General features: G+C 39.3%; 1 protein-coding gene across 1 annotated transcript in view; it reads right to left on the bottom strand.

The window, feature by feature from the left end:
• Nucleotides 1-3,221: 3,221 nt before the first annotated feature.
• Nucleotides 3,222-23,516, bottom strand: part of Hadhb (hydroxyacyl-CoA dehydrogenase trifunctional multienzyme complex subunit beta) — a 45,655-nt gene continuing 25,360 nt past the window's right edge. The window contains exons 7-16 of the mRNA XM_008834997.3: nt 19,070-19,157; nt 18,008-18,195; nt 17,357-17,537; nt 12,826-12,947; nt 10,858-10,937; nt 10,735-10,782; nt 9,240-9,327; nt 8,843-8,917; nt 7,493-7,657; nt 3,222-3,768 (exon numbers count right to left, since the gene is read on the bottom strand). Coding sequence (XP_008833219.1) covers nt 3,733-3,768; nt 7,493-7,657; nt 8,843-8,917; nt 9,240-9,327; nt 10,735-10,782; nt 10,858-10,937; nt 12,826-12,947; nt 17,357-17,537; nt 18,008-18,195; nt 19,070-19,157 — 1,071 coding nt within the window. The 3' untranslated portion in view covers nt 3,222-3,732. The remainder of the gene's footprint in view (nt 3,769-7,492; nt 7,658-8,842; nt 8,918-9,239; nt 9,328-10,734; nt 10,783-10,857; nt 10,938-12,825; nt 12,948-17,356; nt 17,538-18,007; nt 18,196-19,069; nt 19,158-23,516) is intronic.

Below are 23,516 nucleotides of genomic sequence, written 5' to 3'. Positions count from 1 at the left end.
AGAGTTCAGAAGAGGGTAACAAGCTTTTGCAAAAGTGTTAAACAAGTTCAATGAAAAGTTCCTGATGGTCAGTCTTTTAAAATTACACTATGGTGGGGCTGGAGAGATAGCATAGTGGTTAAGAACACTGACTGTTCTTGCAGAAGACCCGGGTTTGAATCCCAGCACCCACATGGCAGCTAACAACTGTCCATTCCAGGGGATCCAACAGTCTCTTCTGTCCTCTGCAGGCATTGCATGACATGGGTGCACTTATCTACACACAGGCAATACACACATACACATAAAATTAAAAAAAAAATAACTATGGATACTTTATAAAATAGGATGGGTACATTTTCTGTTAAAAATGGAGGAACAGGGAGATAGCTCAGCAAATAAAAGTGCTTGCCATGCAAGCCTGACGACCTCGGTTCAATCACGGGAACCCCTGAAAAGGTGGAGAGAACCGATTCCCAAAAGTTGTCCTCTGACCTCCACACAAGGTGCTGTGCATGCACATGCCCTGCCTGACAAAATAAACAAACATTATAAAAATTTTAAATATAAATGCAAGCAATATACTTTTCCTTTAGGTGCAGAGGAGACTCCCTTCCTGAGTGTGCTTTGGTAGACAGAGGTGCCTCTTCTTTCTCAGTTGCACATACTCAATGCATGCTGTACTGGTAAAAGCCCATTTTAGAACTGTAGATGAGAGAACATTAAGCCTTCATTGGCTCTCTCCATTTAATAAACATTTCATAAAAGAAGGCTCTGGTGGGGCTGGAGAGATGGCTCAGCGGTTAAGAGCACTGACTGCTCTTGCAGAGGACCCAGGTTCGATCCCCGGCACCCACAGGGCAGCTACAAACTGTCCTTAACTCCAGTTCAGGGGAATCTGAAGCCCTCCTCTGATCTCTGTGGCATTGCATGACATGGGTGCACTCACATACATGCAGGCAATATACTCATACACAAAATAAAAATAAAATATTAAAAATAAAAGGCTCTGGAGACAAGCAGAAGAAAACACATTTAAAAGTAATTCCATTTCTAAGGTAAATGGACAAATGAGCAGATGAAAGTTCAAAGGCCGTGCATTCCAATGTCAGCACACCTGACCTCTCAGGCATCTGGCAAGAACAGTTAGGATGTGTCCATATGCAGGTCTGCTGTGTGGTCAGTAACATGGAGAATTGTTTAGGCTACAGAGCTAGCAAACAAAGGCTCCCAGGCAGCATTATACTATGTAATTTTGTACAAATATACCTTGAGAAGGAGAGATATAAAAATGTTAACAGTGGATATTTGCACTTCGTTTTTAATTTTCCCCTTCTTTATATTGTTTTTAAAAAAATTTTGTTTATGAGTGTTATGCCTGCACGTGTGTAAGTGTACCTGTGTCATGCAGTGCTCACAGAGGACAGAAGAGGGTGTCAGATCACCTAGAACTGGAGTTATAGACAGTTGTTAGCCGCCATGTGGGTGCTGGGATTTGAACCTGGGTCTTCAAGAGCAGCCAGTGCTTTTAACTGCTGAGCCATCTCTCCAGCCCCTTGTTTGAAATTTTTAGAGTTAACATTTTTTACATATATTTAAGGTTTACATGTTTTGATATATATGGGCATATATGTATTGAAATGATTACTAAAATCAAGTTAATGTATCTAGCATCTCACATAGCCAGTACACATACGTGTGTGTGTTGTGTGTGTGCTGTAATCACACCTAAAAGCTAGCTGCTCTTAGCAAATTTCTATTACACAATAAAATATTGCCAGGTGTGATGATACACGCCTTTGAGGCCAGCACTGAGGAGGCAGAGGCAGCTGGATCTCTGTGAGTTCCGGGCCAGCCTGGTCTACAAAGTGAGTTCCAGGCCAGCTGGGGCTACAGGAAAACCCTGTCTCAAAATGACCAAAAGAAAAAAAAGAGTATTTTAAAACAAATAGTTGTGGTACAGCACTGGTGGTTACATCAATTACTGTAAAATTAATCTCGTTTATTTATTAGTCTGGCCATTAGGGAATAATAATAATTATCCTTTTTATACATGATATACCTGTAGAATGCCTTGTTTTATTTCTATTGATGACTTTTAGGTTGGGACAGCTGTTTTTTTTTTTTTTTTTTGGTTTTTTTGAGACAGGGTCTCCCTGTAGCCCCAGCTGTCCTGGAACTCACAGAGATCCGCCTGCCTCTGCCTCCTGAGTGCTGGGATTACAGGCATACGCCACCACACCCTGCTGGGACAGTTTTTTTAAAAAAATAATTTTTTATGTGTGTGCATGTCATTGTATGAATGTGGAGGGCAGAGGACAACTTGTGGGAATTGGTTCTCTTCTTTCACCATGGTGGGTCCCAGGTCATCAGGCTTGGTGTGCAGCACCTTCACCCATTGAGCCATGTGGCCAGCCCAAGAAACTGCTTTTGATGAATGGCATTTTCCCCAACTTAAGATCTTTTGTCTTTCTAACTCACAAAGTAAAATTAACTTTCACATGGTAACTATTATATTTAAATAGCTCTGAAAAAGTTAAACTGCTTTTAAGGCTTGGTTAGTGGGCTCCTGCATTCCTTGATTCCAAGACAGCATTTCCCCAAGGTTGCTGAGATGTTGAGAAATCCTTTAGCTCTGTGAGAAAATCCTTGTACCTTTTCATTGTGACAGGCTGATTATCCTCAAAGTCTGTTTCTATTGCATAATGCATGGTAAATACAAACAATACACACACACACATACACACACACTTTAATTTACCAAGGAAACCAAGGGAAAGATGATGGTGGGACTCTCAAGCATCTTTTTCAGAGGTCAGTAGTCAGCACCTTGCCTAAAGTCCCTGAACTACAGGGTGATTCTGGTAGTAACAGTCATACATTTGAGCAACATTCAAACAAATGGCCATAACTGAAGCTTTTACTTCTTCAAAGCTACACTATAAATGTGATTTATGCAGCACAGTTGTCAAAAAAATATGAGAGGGTTTATAACAGTTGGCCAAAATAAAATATGCTTGACATTTCATACCAATCCTGGCAAAGAGAAGATCTGCAAACAATGGAATCAATTTACTTCAATCAAGCAAAGGGGGGAAATGTAGTAAGGCAGGATAGCACTTAAGTTCCTAGCAGTTTCACAGTAAACTGAAACAGAAGTTCTGAATGAGCAACTGCAGGCAAAATCTGCCCTTAAGTCAAAAGAACCACCTTTTCCCACTAATGAAGATAAGGTACATTTCTTCAATATTTCTCTACTTTATTAAGGTTAACCACCATGGTATTTATGTCTCTAAACATTTCAGTTTTCAGTGATGCTTAATTATTATTTTTTTCCATAATGAGTTAATTGAGGCACATTGGTTTATATTTTAGAGAAAAACAATTATCTCTATGACACAGATAGGAAAGGAAGAGTCTGTAAATGTTACAAAGATGATTCCAAACCTTAGCTAACCTCTTTCCAAACTGTAACCACTCATTAGCCTTTATGAAAAAAGAGATCAACAACTGCTTACATATATCTGTGTGATAGTCTGTAACTTAGAAATCCCCCAAAAGTATATAAGCTGTGACTATTGAAAAGCTCAGAACACTGGCAAGGCGTGATTGTAAAGTATTTAACAGAAGGCCACAAATGTTGTTTTCCTAAGAGGAGCTAGGAACTATAGGTGTCACTTAGTAGTGCATTGAAATGGCATTGCCCAGTGTGAGTGAATGCTGCACAGAAATCAGGTCGCCTCCTCAAAGCAATCATTTTGGATAAGCTTCCACTATCATTGCATGACCCTGTAAAAGAAAAAAAAGTTCAGTTAGACCAATGAAAATTCAGCCAGTATGGAGGCAAGAGAACAGTGTAAAAACAGAATCTTTGAAGTTTGGTCCTGAATCTGCCATTTAGCCACAGTGTAATCATGAGAAAATTAGTAGCCATTCTAAGCTCTAGTTTCCTTTATAAAATGGAGTTTATGATGCCTACTTCAGAAAGTTTTCATAAACATTAAATTAGATACTATACACACATATACATATGGATACATATATGAATCAGACTTAGTCTAATATAGAGTCTGAGTCCTTGTAGATGTTATAAATAGTTGCTTTCATTTTATTTTATTTTATTTTCTGTGGTGCTGAGGAACAAGCCCAGAGCCTCAAGCGTGCTAGGCAAGCAATCTACTACTGGGCCCTCATCCTTAGGTCAAATAGGATTTGAAAAGTGTCTCAATCAAATCACAAAGCTGTTGAGGAAGGCCAAAGATGAAAACAGATCTAATGATTCCAATGCCTGACCTTTGCCATTTTTCACTGTCCTCTGATTAAAGAATGAACTAAGGGGCCATAATGATAAGAAAAAAGACTGTCCCTTCTGTAGCATCCTGCCCAATGCTAGGTTCTAGTTATGATTCAAGTTTAAACCTCCCAAAAACATTTAATGATTTCCTGATAAATACAGTCATCTTAACCTTTGAACTGCCAGCAAACAGCCTAATGAAACTTCCCATTTCTAGGGTCAATTCAATTCCTGCAAATATGTACTTAAAAAGTATTATTTATAAGATACCAAGTTCAACACTCTTGGTTTAAAGATTTGCTACATAGTACCAGGAATGGTGGTGCAGACCTTTAATCCTAGCACTCTGGTGGATCTCTGGTGAGTCTGAAGGCAGACCCTGCCTCCAAAATAAAAGCTACACAGTCTTATTCTTCAATTTAGTACATATATTGTACTTCAAAATAAGAAGTTAACCTTGACATAAGCAAACAAAAGGAGCAGAGAAGGAAAAGTGTGACTGACCGGGAAGTGATCCAAAAGCAGAATATTCCTCCAGCTTTACTTAAAATGTACTATTTTCATGTTATAAAAGGATCTTAGTGGTTTTTAACCAGGAGAGGTTTTTGCCTCCCACTCTTTCCAGAGGACATTTGGCAATGTCTGAAAGTATTTCTGGTTGCTTCAACTGTGTGCACATATATGGGCTATGGTGGGGATGGGGAAGGAGTTATTGCTACTGGAATCTAGTAGGTAGAGGCTATGATAAAGATCCTACAGTGCACAACCCGACGAATTATCTGGCACAAAACAATGCCAAAGCTGAAAAACCCTGCTCTAGATCTCTAGATTCACCATAACAATTTTGTTTTTTAAGGTTTTTTTTTTTTTTTTTTTTTTTGAGATAGGGTTTCCTGTAGCCCCAGCTGGCCTGGAACTATGTAGACTGGGCTGGCCTCAATCTCAGAGATCCACTTGCCTCAGCCTCCCAAGTACTATGATTAAAGGCATGCACCATAAAGAATTTTTACTCTGACTTCCTAATTATGTTGGTATAACTCAGTCACCTCAATGAAATAAAACTAAGTTAAAAAGTTAACAGTCAATGAGGCTGGAGAGATTGCTCAGTGGTTAAGAACACTGGCTCCTCTTGCAGAGGACCTGGGTTCAATTCCCAGCACCCACATGGCAGCTGACAATCATCAGTAACTCCAGTTCCAGGGGATCCAACGCCCTCTTCTGACCTCCATGGGCACTGTACAACAAGGGTGTACTTACATATGTGCAAACAATACACTCATACACATAAAATAAAAATAATACAATATTTTTCAGAAAATTAACAGTCAAGTTTAAAATATAGTTCCTCAGATACATCAACTCCTTACTCCTCCCTATACTATAAACTTTTAGAAAAAAGTACTGACTATTCTTCATTCATCTACAAAAGCATCTTACATGCTAGATAATAAAAAATTACACTCAGGCCAGGTGTGGTGACACACGCCTGTAGTCCCAGCACTTGGGAGGCAGAGGGAGGTGGATCTCTATGAGTTCAAGGCCAGCCTGGTCTACATAGTGAGTTCCAGGACAGCTGGGGCTACAGGGAGACCCTGCTTCAAAAAGATTAAAAAAAAAAATTTACACTCAGATCAAAGGAAGCACGTGTGGACTACAAGCTATATACAATGCCGTATATGAACCATCTCCCTTGTGGGACCGGGCAGAGATAATGGCCAGGGCTCTACCCTAAATGAGCAAGGTTTTCTATAGGAAAGTGACACAAATGAAAAACATTTCTGGGTTAGGGGAATATATCATCTGTAGAGCACCTGCCTAGCATGTGTGAAGCCCTGGGTTCAATCTCCAGCACTACCAAAAAGCTTCTGATCATGAAACAAAAACTGTTTCAACTTATAAATAAATGACCTTTATTTCTTCAAAGTCTCTAAAGAAAAACTGTCTACAAAGACTTAAATGATTCTTTAGAATCACTTTTAGAGGAGATCCAGTACATTCAGGGTCGTATGACTATGACAAAATTTTACACTTTTAAATAGCTTATTTATCTTGATAAGTAACATAAAGTGTCTATAACACAATCGATTCACATCAGAAGTTAAAAAAATAAAGAATACAATCAAATCTTCCTTTTGAATTTTATTTCCAGTGAAACGCTATAGCATATAGGATGTTGGGTCTATAATATGGGTGAGGTAGAGAGGAAAACATTTGTCAGAAAAATAATTTCCGCAGTTGAGCAATTAAGTATCCACAGATAAGTTAATTCCCCAATTAACTTATGATTGAGTTCTCAAAAACAAGTTTACCCCCCACCCCCCTACCCCCAGTGTGGTACTGAGGATTTAACCAAGGGCTTCAAACATGCTAGGCCAGTCTATCACTGAGCTAACAGTTCCAGCGACAACTTTTTGGGGGGAAGGGGCAAGATCTGAGAAAGCGTCTCACTATGTAGCCCTGGTTGGCCTGGAACTCGACTACATAAACCAAGCTGGCCTTGAATTTACAGAGATCTGCCTGTCTCAGCCTCCCCAGTGCTGGGAATACACCACCACACCAGGCCTTGCGAAATTACTATTTTTTTTAAGCTTTTACAATTTGAATTTTAAAGAAAAAGAAATCCTCAGGGTAGGTGAGCTGGTAATCTTGGCAGCTGCCTCAAGGAGGTAAACAATAGGAAGAAAGAAAGAAAGCCATAGAGCCTGCCTGGGAGGTCAGACACATGGCTGACTGGCAACCACATGGCTGGGAGAAGGAAGCTTTAGAGAAAAAGCAAAGAAATACAAGATGCTAGGGGCAGCCCAAAGTCTTAAAGAAAGCATGTTTAGTAAGAAAGGGAAAGGCATGAAGAAGTAAAAGGGAAATTATGCTTTCCTGAAGAATTCAGTGAAGTGGGCAACTCACAGACTACATGGCTATAGCTAGGCAGTTCTGCACCCATAGGCAGGATTCCAGGCAGGAAAAACTCGCTATCTCATTAATGTACCAGGTATTCTGCCTGTGAACATCATTTTAAAGGGCAAAAATAACAGATTTAAACAGCACCTTCCTTTCAATGTATTATCAGAATAAAAGTCTTACTCCTCCGTCTCCCAAAAGTAAACTGTTTTTTTTTTTCTGTTGTCTGACATCAGAAATACTGCTTTCTGAATACTTCAAACAAAACAAAACAAACATTCTTGGGATGCAGGAGGCCCTGATGATGCTTCTGTGACATACCTGCCCTCCAGCTGCACAGGCAGCCACTAAGGCATACTGGCCTCCATCCTTACGCAATCTGTTGGCAGCTGCCATGACCAACCGGCAGCCAGTGGCTCCAAAAGGGTGCCCCAGAGACAGCGATCCACCCCAGACATTAAATTTCTCCAGAGGAGGTGATCCAACCTGATTTAAACAAAAATAAAGACTGAAGTAAAGGCAATTTTATTTAAGATGAATCAAATCAGGCTTTTCATAATGGAAATAAACAAGAGAGGAAAATAACTAACATTAGACATATTACAAGTAAGTATAGTGCATCTGAATGCAAAGAGCAAAGAACAGTATAAAATTTACTATTTTCAGAAAGAATTTTCAGGAATTATTTTTTAAATATTTTATTAGTTTTATGTGTATGAGTGTATTGCCTGCATGTATGTAAGTGCACCCATGCCATGCAAATGCCCACGGAAGTGAGAAGAGGGTGTTGTGTTGGATCCCCTGGAACTGAAGTTATGGACAGTTGTTAGCCACCATGTGAGTGCTAGGAATTGAACCTGGGTCCTCTGCAAGAGCAGTCAGTACTCTTAACCATTGAGCCATCTCACCAGATCCCAGGAATTTTTTTTTTTTTTTTGGTCTTTTTGAGACAGGGTCTCCCTGTAGCCCCAGCTGGCCTGGAACTCACTATGTAGACCAGGCTGGCCTTGAACTCACAGAGATCCGCCTGCCTCTGCCTCCTGAGTGCTGGGATTAAAGGCATGCGCCACCACACTCGGCTCCCAGGAATTATTTTTAAATTAAGAAATAAACTGAAAGCTAGGCATGGTGGTGCATACCGTTAGTCCCAGCACTCAAGGCAGGCTCTGTGAGATGAAGGCCAGCCTGGGCTAAACAGTGAGTTCCAGGCCAGCTGGGGCTACAGAGAGACCCTATCTCAAAAAACCAAAAAAATGGGGGCTTGTGGAGGACCCGGGTTTGATTCCCAGCACCCACATGGTGGCTAACAACTGTATTTAACTCCAATTCCAGGGAATCCGATGCCCTCTTCTGACTTCTTTGGACATTGCACAACACAGGTGCACTTACATGTATGCAGGCAATATACTCATACACATAAAATAAAAATAATAAATAAAATATTCTTTAAAATAAAACAAAAAAAACAAATAAGAAATAAACTGAGCTGAGGCTGTACATCAGTGAAAGAGCACTTGCCTCGCAAACATGAGACTCTAAGTTCAACCAAGTACACATCAGAAAAAAAGTAGAGAATAAGCTTTTCCTCTTTATAGTCTTATTAACTGGAACTATGTTCAAAATATTAATGTGCCTTGGAAATTCAAGCATTATTATTTTTCAGAAACTTACCTTGATTTTCCTACCCATGTAGTTTTGCGCAAACCAATCAGAATCCATGGCTTTAAAGTTAGCCAAAATTTGACCCTAGGAGAGACAATAATTCAAGACTGTTATTAATACTCCTCTGGGCTTTGTTTAAGGCATGATTTATGTAACTTTAAAGTTAAGCAAATCTTTACATCAGTTTTTAGTGAAAATGTCCTAAAGAAGAAATAACTTACAATGGGCTGCCAAAAAATAGCCTCCAAAGCTATATTTTCAACACATAGGTGTAGCCCCTGATTCTCTAACCTAGGCCTCCACACAATGAAGTTCAGTATCTAAAAGCCCCAATCCCCATCAACACAGCCACATATGTATTTTCAATGACTACACTCCCTTCAGGTTTGTCTAGTAAATGACTTACTGAGAAGGCTTCATGAAATTCAAAAGCATCAATATCATTCATGGTTAATCCTGCCTTTTCTAGAACTTTTGGAGTAGCATATGTTGGTCTGAAAAAAGAAAAGTAGTAGTATCTTAAAATTTTAAATTTTAACCAAAGCATTTCTTGATATTCTCCAAACTAAGTTTTCTACTTATTCATTTATTTTACTATACAAATACTAATTAATTATTGGGGATACAACAGGAGCTGAAAAGACATGCCCTCTGTCCTCACTGTACTGTAGAACTGGAGAATAGATAAACAAGCAAACAATGAGGGACAAAGACAATGTAAAGAGAAAAGGAACAGAATTCAAAAGGGCAAAGGCATGGGAAAGGGCTCAGCTATCTCAAGGTCTCATAATGGAGCAAGTGAAGGAAGGAGCGAGAATCTAAATATCAGAAGGCTTTTATGAAAGCAAGAAATGCTGTTAAGATTGTGTAGGCTAGGGATGGAGCTCAGTGGTAGAGTGTTTGTCTAGTATATGGGGTTCAATACCCAGGAACAACAAGAGGAAGAGGAAGAGGAAAAAGAAGAGGAAGGAAAGGAAGAGAAAGGAGGAGGTGATGATTATATAGCACAGTGGGTAATAATATGGGAAAAAACGCTTACTACATTTTAATACGAAATTATATACGTATAACAATTAAGAGTAAAGAAATTGTGAGAAAAATGTAAAATAATCCAAAACTGTAAAATGATTCAAAGAATTTAATGTAAAAAAAAAGGGATTGTTATTACAATTTTTTTTTGAGACAGGGTGTCACTATGCAGCCCTGACAACTTGAAACTCTCTAAGATAAACCAGATTGGCCTCAAACTCAAAGAGATCTGCTTATGTCTGCCTCCTGAGTGCTGGGATTACAGCTGTGCAACACATGCCCAGCTACGTTTTTTTGTTGTTGTTGGTGGTGGTGGTGGTGGTTTTTTTTAGTATTTTATTTATTATTTTTATTTTATGTGTATGAGTGTATTGCCTGCATGCATGTGAGTACACCCATGTTGTGCAATACTGCAGAGGTCAGAAGAGGGCATTGAATTCCCCTGGAACTGGAGTTAATGACGGTTCATAGCCGCCATGTGGATACTGGGAATTGAACCCGGGTCCTTTGCAAGAGCAGTCAGGGCTCTTAACCGCTGAGCCATCTCTCCAGGCCCCCAGCTACATTTTTTTAACCATCACATAAACCAACTCAGTGCTTAACATACTTTCAAATTTGTACAAATATTGTGGGAAATCAAATACTTTTGATTGAAGGCCAGTAAGATGGCTCAGTAGGACCTGAGTTTAATCTCTGGGACCACATGGTAAAAGGAGAGAACAACCTACGTTGTACTCTGACCTGCACACCCATCCCATTGAGACACCATTACACATGTGTGCACACACACACACATACAGATAAATAAATAAATATAATAAAAAATTCAAACACTTTTAGCTGAAATCTAGTGATTTTACACTGCTACCTACCCGAGTAAAAGCTGATCTTTTGGATCCTGGGACACATATATAAAATCCCTAGGCAAAAAACAGAGGGGTTAGCTCCAGTAATAAAGAAATCACACAGGCAATTCACCAGACTATTTACTTTACCTCAGATATGCCTTTGGTTTATAACCCATGGCCAGAGCTTTGTCTTCTGACATAATCAGCATTGCAGAAGCACCATCAGTCTGAAATGGTAACAGAACAATGATGTTAAATTTGCTAATCTATCTGGAGGTGTCCTTGTAGCCAGCTCCTAAGTCTGTTCATGAGTCCGCTAACATACATACACAGAGATTCTATATAACAAACTCACTTTACTATAGCCATCATTAAATCACAATTCAACATACATTGAGCCACTTTTGGTTGTAGGGACTGTTCAAAAAGTACCATAACATCAAAATACAATACACGAAGAGGTAACTTTAGAAATATGTATCCATAATAGATTTAAGCCTAAGGTTTTTGCTTCTGGCATAGAAAATGAAACATTTTATGAATTAACACAATCTCTTATTTATTTTTCACATTTTCTGTGTTGTTTCTGTTGCTTCCTGTCCATGGCTTTTGGGTGATTTTACCCGACAGGTAAACCACTGGGAGAAGAACAGGTAGGTAAATGAGAACATCAGGACCATGGCTTGGCTTGACAACACTTTGAACACACCTCAAATGTTTTTATCCCAAATAATAATCAAGAAATTGCAAGATAGGGGTATTTCTGTTTTTTTAAGTCCTTTCTATTACTTCCAACAAAATAACTTCCTCCATGATTCCAAAGAAAGGAAACTATTCCATACAGCATACAAAATCAAAACAAGTTTTATCACATTCTATCATACATTTTTGCAACTTAGCAAATCTGAAAAGAGTATGCAGCCACCAGCAGGGTAGCCATCAGGTCTAGGAACAGGTGACTGTACATAAAAAATGGTTTATAGATATTACATTAGTAGTATGTTCAAAGCTGGGTGTGGTGGCTCATGCCTATAATTCAAGCAGTTACACTGTAAAAGAAACATTGAGCTGATAGACTGTATCTTAGAGACAAGACCCAAGATAATGAAAAAGAGAAACCACATCATAAAGCATGGGCAGAATCAATATACATAAATACATGTCTCTGCAGAGACCAGAGGCATCAGATCACCCTGGAGCTGGAATTACAGGTGGTTGTAAGCCTCTTGAGATGAGTGCTGAGAATCGAACCCTGGTTCTCTGCAAAAGTAGTATACACCCTTAAACAGTGAGCCATCTCTCCAGTCCCCAGCTTGATTTTTCACTAAAAAAAAAAAAAAGGTTCTCACACGACATGGGTACACTTTTACATAAATGCAGATATATCATTCACACACATAAGCAAAAATAATTTAAAATTTTTTCTTAAAACATTTCTTAAAAACATTTTCTTTGGGCTAGAGAGATGGCTCAGTGGTTAAGAGCACTGGCTGCTCTTGCAGAGGACCCGGGTTCAGTTCCCAGTACCCACATGATGGTTAACTACTGTCTGTAATTCCAGTTCCAGGGAATCTGATACCCTCTTCTGACCTCTGCAGGCATTGCACAACATGGGTGCACTTACATACATGCAGGCAATACACTCATATACATAAAATAAAAATAATAAATTAAAAAAAATATATAACGCATTTTCTTTACAATAAATAGAGTTTTATTTTTAAGCCTCTAAATCACACACACATAAATCTGTTTTAGGCTCTCTTTAAGCCTCTGCCTCCCGAGTGCTGGGATTAAGGGAGTATGCCACAATGCCTGATCTTCTTTTTAAATATCTAAAAAAATTTTTATGTGCATGAATGTTTGCCTACATGTATGTATGTGCACCGTGTGTGTACCTAGTGTCTGAAGGTCAGATGAGTTAGATCTCCTGGAACTGAAGTAACAGGCAGCTGTGATTCATCATGGGGGCTGGGAATTGAACCTAGGTCCTCTTCAAGAGCAGCAAATGCTCTTAACCACTGTGCCACATCTCATCCATTTTATTTGGGCTTTTCTATTCAGAGTATAGAAATATAAATGACACTATTAAACATAAATAGCATAGACAGTTACCAGGAAAGAAGAATTTGCAGCTGTCACTGTGCCATAGGGTTTGATGAATGCAGGTTTTAGTTTGGCCATCTGCTCCAGTGAGGAAGGTCGGATGCCATTATCTTTGGTGACTGTGTCCTTTCCTATAAAAACACCAACTTTTTAACTCTGAGGAATTGTAAAATGTTATATAGCTTCTCCAGAGAAATGTGCTTTTAAAATAAAGGAACAGGGGCTGGAGAGATGGCTCAGCGGTTAAGAACACTGGTTGTTCTTGCAGAAGACCAGGGTTCAAATACCAACACCTATATGGCAGCTAACAACTCTCCATAACTCCAGTTCCAGGGAATCTGACAGTGTCTTCTGTTCTCTGCAGGCGTTGCACCACACAGGTGCACTCACCTACATGCAGACAATACACGCATACACATAAAATAAAAATAATAAATAAAATATATTTATAAAATAAAGGAACAAAATGAAATGTAAATCGTATCTATCAACTTCAAAAGAAGACTTTTTAAATTTTTTCCAGTGCTAGAAATCAAACCAACTCAGGACTTTCAGTGTCCCAGACAAGATCTACCCCTGAGCTATATATATCCTATCCCCCACAAAGCCTTTGTAGGTATCAAGACAGTATCAAATTTTATTTTATTTAGTCAATAAGACAGGGTTTCTCTTTGTAACTTAGACTGGCCTCATATACAAGATCCTTATTCCTCACCCTCCTGAGTGCTGAGATCACAGGCATGCACCACCACACATAACTCATGATCAAAATTTTTTAAAGTATTTTATTTTTTATTTTTATTTTATGTGTAGTATATTGCCTGCATGTAGGTAAATGCACCTGTGTAATGCAATGCCCGCAGAGGACAGAAGAGGCTGTTGGATCCCCTGGAGCTGGAATTACAGACAGTTGTTAGCTGTCATGTGGGTGCTGGGATTCGAACCCCGGTCTTCTGTAAGAACAACCAATGTTCTTAACCACTGAGCCATCTCTCCAGCCCCGATCAAATTTTAAACAAAGCTCTTAAGATATACAGGGAAGATAGGAAGTCATATAAATAGTCAAAAAAAGAAAGAAGGACGGAAGGAAGGAAGGAAGGAAGGAAGGAAGGAAGGAAGGAAGGAAGGAAGGAAGGATGCCATGTCAGGCATATCTAGTACTTTGGAGGCCAAAGCAGAAAGACTTGTGAGTTTGAAGTCATTTTGGTCTATATACCAAGTACCAGACAGCAGGACTACAGAGTTCTCAGAAGAACAAAATAAAAAACACTATCTTATTTTCTTAAGATATTCATTCAAATTTAGCTATCTATACAGAAGTCATATGAATCTGGGATTTAAAATAAGCATGAGAGCTGGGCATGATGGGGTACACCTTTAATCAAGAGGCAGAGGCAGGTGGATGGATTGCTGTGAGATCTAGGCCAGCCTGGTTTACATAGCACGTTCCAGGTCCTGGGTCCGACAGGGAGACCCTGTCTCAAAAAAACAAAAAATGAAAAACAAAAAGTCTTCCTCAATTTCTTTCTTCAAAGATTTAAAGTTTTCATTTAAAGTTTAATGTCTTTGATTAGTTGTTTTTTTTTTTTTTTCTTTTTCAAAATTGGCTGTAAATTTTTTAGGTTTACAGTTGAATTGTTACAGTTATACAATACTGAATTCAGTATTGTATAACTGTAACAATTCAACTGTAAACCTAAAAAATTTACAGCCAATTTTGAAAAAGAAAAAAAAAAAAAAACAACTAATCAAAGACATTAAACTTTAAAAGAAAAACTTAAATTTTTTAAGAAAGAAATTGAGGAAGACTTTTTTTTTTTTATTTTTTTTTTTGAGGCTACTGTGAATGGGAGTGTTTTCATGATTTCTTTCTCTGACTACTTGTTATTGGTATGTAGAAAAGCTGGTGTCTTTTATAAATTGATTTTATATCTAGCCACTTTGCTGAAAGTGTTGATCATTTTCTGGTAGAATTTTTAGGATCTCTTGTATTATCATATCATCTACAAATAGAGATAATTTGATCTCTTCTTTTCCAATTAGTGCCCCCTTAATTTCCTTCTCTTGTCTTATTGCTCAAGCTAGGGTTTCAAGCATTATATTGCAAAGGTGTGGGGAGAGGGGGCAGCCTTGTCTGGTTCCCAATTTTAAGGGAAATGCCTCAAGGTTTTCTCCATTTAGAATTATGTTGGCTGTGTGTTTGTTGTATATAGCCTTAATTATGTTGAGGCATAGAGAAAGAATGGCTTTCATAGTATCAGAAAATACTACTGCCAAGGGAGAAAACCAATCAGTAGCTCTATTCAGTTGTAAAGTCCATGAACCACTACAATAACCAGCCCAGCAACTAATCTCTATTGGTGTAGTAGTGGCATTTTCACCTTGGGGGAAATCATCAGCTGTCTAATTGAACTTAAGGTCCCCATCAAGGGAGGTAACTCATGTGTTTAATCCCAGCACTCAGGAGGCAGAGGCAGGTGGATCTCTGTGAGTTCAAGGCCAGCCTGGTCTACATAGCGAGTTCCAGGACAGCTGGGGCTACAGGGAGACCCTGTCTCAAAAAAAGACCAAAAAAAAAAAAAAAGCTACCATACCTGACTCTAAAGACATATCTTTATATTTACAGACAAGTACCTCTCATGTCTCATCAAAGAAGCTTCTTTTTGCAACAGATGGAGACTATTATGAAGTTCCACAACTGATCAAATGTAGACAATACCTATCTGTGAGGTACCCTGTCCTAAGTGATGTATCTACAACATAACCTCTATACCCAAGGCTCAGGGAACATTGCTGAAGAGAGAACAGAAAGAATCTAAAAGCCAGAGGGTCAAGATACCTGCTGCTGGGGCTAGAAAGATGGCTCAGCACTGACTGCTCTTGCAGAGGACTGGCATTTGGATTCCAGCACCCACATGGAGGCTAAAAATCATTCATAATTCCAGTTCCAGGAGATCAAACACCCTCTTCTGGTCTCTGCAGGCATCGCATGCATATGGTGTACTTACATATATGCAGGCAGAACACTCATACACATAAAATAAAAACAAACTAATCAAAAGAATTTTTTAAAAAAGATGTCTGCTGCAACTTAAGGCATTCTGGACATGATAGTGAAGCTACACCAATGAAATCTCTACAGTGTGGTAGTCTAATAAGATCTAGCTCCTTGAGAGGTTATCTAACTCCAAGTTGTCCTAAACACAGGTACACAGGAGCACCACTGAATGGATTCAGTGTATTTTATATCTATTGATCTCTCTGTCTATTTAAATGTATATATAACAATAATAATCAAGGAAATGGACAGGAAATTGAAAGGGAGTGGAGGGACATGGAAGGAGTTGGGAGAGGGACTGGGAGGGATAGAAATGATGCAAAGACTACACTCATCTATGATGTTTATTTAAAAAAAAAATTTTTTTTTTTTGAAGCAGGGTCTCCCTGTAGCCCCAGCTGTCCTGGAACTCATTATGTAGACCAAGCTGGCCTTGAACTCACAGAGATCTGCCTGCCTCTGCCTCCCAAGTGCTGGGATTAAAGGCGTGAGCCACCACGCTGGTAAAAAAAATTTTTTTAAATACAATCAGTCAAAAAGGCATGAGCCAGGCACAGTGGCTGAACCATGCCTGTAATCCCAGCACTTAGGAGGCTGAGGCAGAAGGACTGCCACAATAGGCTAGTCAAAGCTACATATCAAAATCCTTCAAAAACAAACAAGGCCTTAGGATGGCTCAGTAGGTAAAGGCAACCTTCTATCAAGCCTGATGACCTGCATTTGATCTCTGGGAATCATATGGTAGAAGGAAAGAACTGACTCCTATAAGTTGTCCTCTGATTTCCACATATATGCTGTGGCGTGCACACATGCACATACACACACACACATACACACACACACGTAACTTAAAAAAATTAAACAGGTTAGGGCTGGAGAGATGGCTCAGCAGTTAAGAGCACTGACTACTCTTGCAGAGGACCCGGGGTTCAATTCCCAGCACCCACATGACAGCTACGAACTGTCCTTAACTCCAGTTCCAGGGGAATCCTAAGCCCTCTTCTGACCTCTGCAGCATTGCATGACATGGATGCATTCACATAAACGCAGGCAATACACTCATACACATAAAATAAAAATAATAAATAAAAATATTATTAAAAAATTTAAACAGGTTGAGTATGATGGCACATACCTTTAATCCCACCACTCAGGAGGCAGAGGCAGGTGAATCTATCTGTGTGAGATTGAGGCCAGCCTGGTTTACATAACTAGTTCCAGGTCAGCTGGGGCTACAGAGAGACCCTGTCTCAAAAAACAAAAACAAACAAACAAACAAAAAAAACCATCAACAACAAAAACAAAACCCTCTTTAAAAGTTTACCTGTGTTACAACAGAAATCTAAACTTCAGTCCATGTTTACAAATAAAGGCTGGGTATTTTATAAATAATCATTACACTTATTAAAAAGTCATTTAAGATTTTTAAATTTTGGGAACAAATGAAGCAATTCAGAACACCCCAATAAGTATCTTTGGTACCTGGTACTTTGAAGGGTACAATATCGGAAAGGTGACCTTCATCCTGGGCCTTTTTGGCCAAACTGTGAGAGCGTAGTGCATATTCATCCTGTTCCAGTCGAGAAACAGCAAAGGCAGCAGCTAGTCGGTCTGCAGAGTGGCCCATGGTCTCATTAGTAGAGAACTCAGCCACTGCAGGGAGCTAGGAAAGGAGACAGCAAGGAACAGGTATACTCATAAGAGGTGTAGGGTTGTTTGGTGCTATTTAGAAAAGTTGAAATCTACTTATTAGCTGGGTACAGTGACACATGCCTGTAATCCTAGCACTCCGGAGGTTGAGGCAGAAAGATTTTTAGTTTGAGCCCAGCTTAGCCTATATAGTAAGACCACAGCTCAAAAAAAATAAAGAAAAATTGTTTACTTCTATCAACACAGAAACAAGGAAAGCTCTTTGTGAGCAAACCCATCTCTAAAGAGGGCTCACAAATTCAATTTTTATAAGCACTATTTCCTCCCCATCTTAGCCAAATAATTACCCTGCACTGTAATCAAAATAACTTACAATTTTTGGAAAATATTTTATGCCTATGACAACTGTGTTATTTCTCATATAATTTATGGTTCATGATACTCTAGAAACTCAAGTCTTTACACAAAGTTGACAAGTCTTACCTCAGGTGATAGAAAATTCAATCTGAATTGAGAGAGTAAGGACAGTCGCTGGCCCAGACTCTTGGCTTTATTGAGATCAAGCATCATTTTTCTCATTTTCCTTGAATGACGAATAGGAACATCGGACATTAACTCAACACCCCCAGCCACAACCACATCACACTGGCCAGAAGCAATCAGGCCAGCAGCTGCAGAGTAAAAAAATATATGTATATGAACATCTTTATAGAAAATAAATCAACGAAATGTAAGCTTCTTGATTACAAATCTCTGTAACAAGGGGCTGGTAAGATGGCTCAGCAGGTGAAGGTGCTTGCTGCCAAGCCTGATGATCTGAGTTCAACCTCTAGAGCCCATGTGGTAGAAGAAAGAACCAACTCATATGAGTTGTTCTTTGATCTCCACATATACATCATGGCACGAACACACACATACGCACAAATAAATGCCAAAAAAAAAGGAACAGTTATCATCAGCTTTGTATTACAGTAATTAGTTTTCAACTTTTCTTTTTTAAAAAAATATTTTATTATTTTTGTTTTAGTGTATTCTAAATCTGATCTTACCTATTTTGTGTGTGCTCAGCTTTAGTTTACTGAAAGGTGCCCCGCCCCCTCCCCCCAAGAATACTAATTTCTACTACATAAAATATCTGATCTCTAAGATGTAAGGAAGCTGGTTTCTCTCTTTATGGCTACCTGCAATTAATTCTGTTGTTTTTGATAAAAACCAGAAGTTCCCTGACCTAACCCCACTGTTATTAGCCATATACCTATCTCAGGCCTGACTGAATGCCAGAGATACAGTAAGCCAGACAACCTTCTTCTCTTGCCAGGATGTCTCTCTGCTGTCCTTGTGCCCCAGTTATCAGCTAGCCATTCAAAGAGCCACAGACAAGCTAAACAGCTTCTTTGTTCTACAACTCCAGGAAAAGGGCCCCAGTGCCTTTATTGTTTCCAGTAACATAAAATTCACTTACTTCTGTTAAGATTATTTTAAAAACATCATATAGAGGCAAAGGAGGAAAATCAGCATGCACCTTCAGCTTCCATTTAAACATACCTGTGGTCATGGCTTGGTTTGAAGAGATGCAAGCCATGGTGACAGTGTGAGCAGGAGTCTTGTCAGAGAAGCCAGCTCCTAGTGCAGCCTTCAGGAACAGTGAAGGAAAGGAAATACACATGTGAGTGATGCTCTGAGCATGACTTCCCTGCCTGGTGGATCAGGAAAGGGGTTTAATAATCCACAGAGCAATGTTTAAAATAAAATTAAGCCCATTACAAAGATGGTTTACTAATTTTTCATCTAGCCACTGACAGGTGCTATGCTAAATTCTTGGTAGTCAGTTTCTTTTTTTAGTTATTGTGTTATTTATTTATTTACTTATTTATTTGTGTGTATGTATCTGTGTGGGTACATGTAAGCAAGGGCAGGCATATGGAAGTCAAGAGGACAGCTGTCAGGAACTGGTTCTTCTCCCATCATGTGGGTTCCAGTGACTGAACTCAGGTCATCAGGCTTTTGGCAAGTGCCTTTACCAGCTAAGCCAATTTGCTGCTGTTGTATAGCAATTTCCTGAGATGAAACCTTCCATCTTGGAAGGAAGCTTGTTAAGACAGACCGTTCTAAGGGGAGGTGAAACATTCCATCCTGCCGGGAAGCTCCTTAAGCTGAGGAAGTAAGCAACTCAAAGGCTTCAGAAGTCCCTGCAACTGACCTAACCAGATTCACTAGATCCTTCCTTCTCAAGCTTACATAAGCAGTAAGGACCTCTGAGAGCCACTCTCACATAAGCTGAGGTGCCTGGAAAAAGCAGAGCAGCCAAGCTGCCTGAAAGAGACATCCTTTAACCCACCGAGTTGCCTGCAAGTTGCGCAGTAAATTCCAGTTTTCCAGCTTTTATGGAACTGTCACCCATGCTGGAGTAGGCTTTTGGTGATTCAGCTGTCTTTGAGTCAGTTGTGTTCCTACAAGTCACCTTTACCTATACTCCTCTAACACGGATCAAATTCATTGTTCACCAGTTGGATGTGGTGATATCCAATGGTCAGCCATTGGTTACCTCTGAGGTGAATAGACATTTGTTCATGTCTCATTAAGAACAGTGTCACACAACATCGGCCCTCTTTCTTTTTGTAGTACTGGGGCTGAACCCAGAACATCCCACATCCTAGGTGAACACTCTTACTCCTGAGCTATATCCCTAAGGCTTTTTATTCTGAAACAGGATTTTGCAAAGTGGCCTTGAATTTACTATGCAGCCTAGATAGGCCATGAACTTGCATTCCTCCTGCCTCTGCCTTCCCAATGCCTGGGACTACATGCAGGTATGAAGCTAGGGACTACCAAATCCAGCACCTTCATAGTTGCTTCTAAGTGTGGTATACAAGGCTACAATATTCTTTTACTGCACCTAGTTTTTTTAACAATGCTTTGCTTGAAGCCTTCAAGAACATTAATTTTAATTTGCTTAAATTTTCATATACAATTGGAAGAATGATAAAATATATCATGGGGTAGGTTTTCATGGCATTTCCCTGCAGTTATAAAACCGACCAACAAAAAGCAAAGCATGAAAATATTTCTAAAGCATCATTAAAAACAAAATAATGGGGGGGACCCTAACATTTATTCACAGAGTTCGTTCCCACACTGTTGACCCAAGACAAAATAGAAACTTTGCATAATGGTCATAGTGAGCCTCTGATGAATAAGGGTCAGAGCGGCATAGAACTGGAACAGAGAAACTGGAAGTGACTCAAAACATTATAGTGGGTTTTTTTTTTCTTTGTCTTTTTGAGACAGGGTCTCCCTTTAGCCCCAGCTGACCTGGAACTTGCTATGTAGACCAGGCTAGCCTGCCTCCCACGTGCCGGGATTAAAGGCGTGTTCCACTACGCCCAGCAAAACATTATAGTTTTAAAAGCTTTGAGAAAAATTGAAGGCCTCTTAATTAACAAAAATGGCCTCTAATTTCGTGACATAGTAAAAATCAAACATGAAATGTGGGCATCTATGTGGCACTTATTATTACACCAACATCATAATCACCTCAACAAATAGACTGACTCTTAAATTAGGTTTTTAAGAGTGGGCCCAAACTTGGAGTATACTAGTTCCCATAGTGATCTATTAGAACCCTCTGTCTCCCGTGCACCAATGGATCTCTCGTCACCTCAACCTTTGTGGATGGAGCTGTCTATTTCCTTACCTTTGGCCAATGGAACTGTGTCCCCAGTCAGGCCACACCCATAATTTATTCAAAACGGCTTCTTCAGCTTCATTAGGGAAGTAAAGTTCAAGCTAATCTTCACAGACTAGGGCTTCTTCATCCCTATATCTCATTCACCCAAGGTCAACTGTCCTTTCCCAAACTCCATTGTCCAATAGGTAGGTGCACTGCTTGCAGCATTTGATATGTCAATTCTCAAGCATACTCACATTCATTCATTATCTTTTGGGGTGGAGTACCAAACTGAGGTTGCCAAGGAGATTCCAGGTCATCAGACCCAAGAGCACATGGTTTTGCTAGGGTTAATTATAAGTTATTAGTCCAGATTATATCTATTAATGTCATTCCCACACTTCTATAGTTGTTTTATACTATTTGTTAAAATTATTTTGCCAAAATGTTCCATTTTTGCTAATGTAAGGAATTAGTTCATATGTACAATTAGAAAAAAGGTTTTTTGGTTTTAGTTTTGTTTTTGAGACAGAGTCTCCCTGCAACCCTGGCTAGACTGGGACATGCCAAGAAGACCAGGCATCTTGATTGTGCAGAGATCCTCCTACCTCAGCAGGGATTAAAGGCCTGTGCCACCACTCCCAGGGAAGAAAAAAATGTTTTAAATATCAAAGCTTCACTTTAAAAACAAGGCACTAGCTCCTCATGCAGAGGATAGAAGTTCAGTTCCCAGGATCCACATGGCACCTAACAACCATTTCAAAATCCAGTTCCAGGGTATCTGGTACCATCTACTGGACTGTGCAGGTATTACATGCACAGGCACACATACACATGCAGGCAAAACACACACATAATAAATGTTTTAAAAATAGCAATAATAGGAGCTGGAGAGTGGCTCAGCAGTTAAAAGCACTGGCTGCTCTTACAGAGGACTAGAGTTCAATTCCTAGCACCCACATGGCAGCTACAACTCTCTGAAACTCTAGTTCCAGGGGATCCGATGCCCTCTTCTGACCTCCGTGGGCATATTGTATAACCGAGGTGCACTTACATACATAAAATAAAAATAATAAATATTAAAAAAAACAAAAACAATACCTGGGTGTGGTGGCACTCAATTTTAGTCCCAGCACTTGGGAGGCAGAGGCAGGTGGATCTCTGTGAGTTCAAGGCCAGCTTGGTCTCCATAGTGAATCTAGGACAGCAGTGGCTACAGGGAGACCCTATGTCAAAAAGACCAATCAATCCAATCAATCAATCAATCAATCAATCAATCAATCAATCAATCAATCAATCGGCTCCAGGTCTGGGGAAGTGATTCAAATCATGGATCTCTAGATTCAATCCTTAGCATTGCCAAAAAAATTTAAAAGGTTCACAATTGCTCCCCACCTTTTATATGAAATTTGGAATCCTAATGCAAGGAATTTATTTTTAAGTGGTCTTTTTCTGAAATTTAATTATCCTCAGAATACAAATTCTCCTATTCAGTGAAATAAATGTTACAAAGTCTGGATTAAAGAGGTTCCATGTCTGCTAACTGATTTTTACTTTTTACTTCAGCTATACCTTTGATACAAAATGTACCTAGATACAAAAATGTGTTATAGTGTACACATCAACATGACTTTATTCTCCTGTTTCCAGGTAGGACTGATACTAAGCACCCAAAGGACTTTGTTAAAAACTATTGCATGGCAACTGCATGGCAACTCAACCAAAACCAGTTGGAAAGGAAGCCAGAAGCAGGTGTTCTAGGACAAAAGACCTTCACAGTGGGGCAAATGTAAAGGCACTCACTCATTTGGAACAGCCTGATCCTCATGAGGCCACTCTAGCACATAATACCCTTGGCCCTAGCTGACCCATGGGACTAAAGGAGCTTTAAATAGAAGCAATAGCTGGTGACCCTTGACCATATCTATTTAAAATCTGAATCATTTTCAAGGCACCAAGAAGAAAGAAAGATGTTAGAAGAGAGGGAAATACGTTGAGGTCTTTCAGCAAAGAGTTTATAGGGGCACCAGAAGCTTTTAGGATTTCATATTAATATTAGCACAGGCCCTAAAGAAACTATTTAGTTAGGTTTGGTTAGATTCTAAGTTCTACACTCATTTTCAGAAATATCCTTTCAACTCCATCTTCCCTGTAGCCACTACAAATATTACCTGGTGAACAGGGTAAGGGTGGAGAAACTAACTCATGTCATAGGATATGAACAGATGTAAAACGTCCAGAAAATTAATAGGAAAGCATCATGGTTTTGGCTTGAGGAAAGAAAAAAATAGGAATACAAAAAAACTGAAACAGATTTAGCATTTA

This window comes from Nannospalax galili, unplaced genomic scaffold, assembly GCF_000622305.1.
Source record: "Nannospalax galili isolate Female #2095 unplaced genomic scaffold, S.galili_v1.0 scaffold517, whole genome shotgun sequence".
Classification (NCBI taxonomy): Eukaryota; Metazoa; Chordata; class Mammalia; order Rodentia; family Spalacidae; genus Nannospalax; species Nannospalax galili.
Note: the sequence above shows the minus strand (reverse complement) of the source record. Positions and strands in the feature narration are given on the sequence as shown.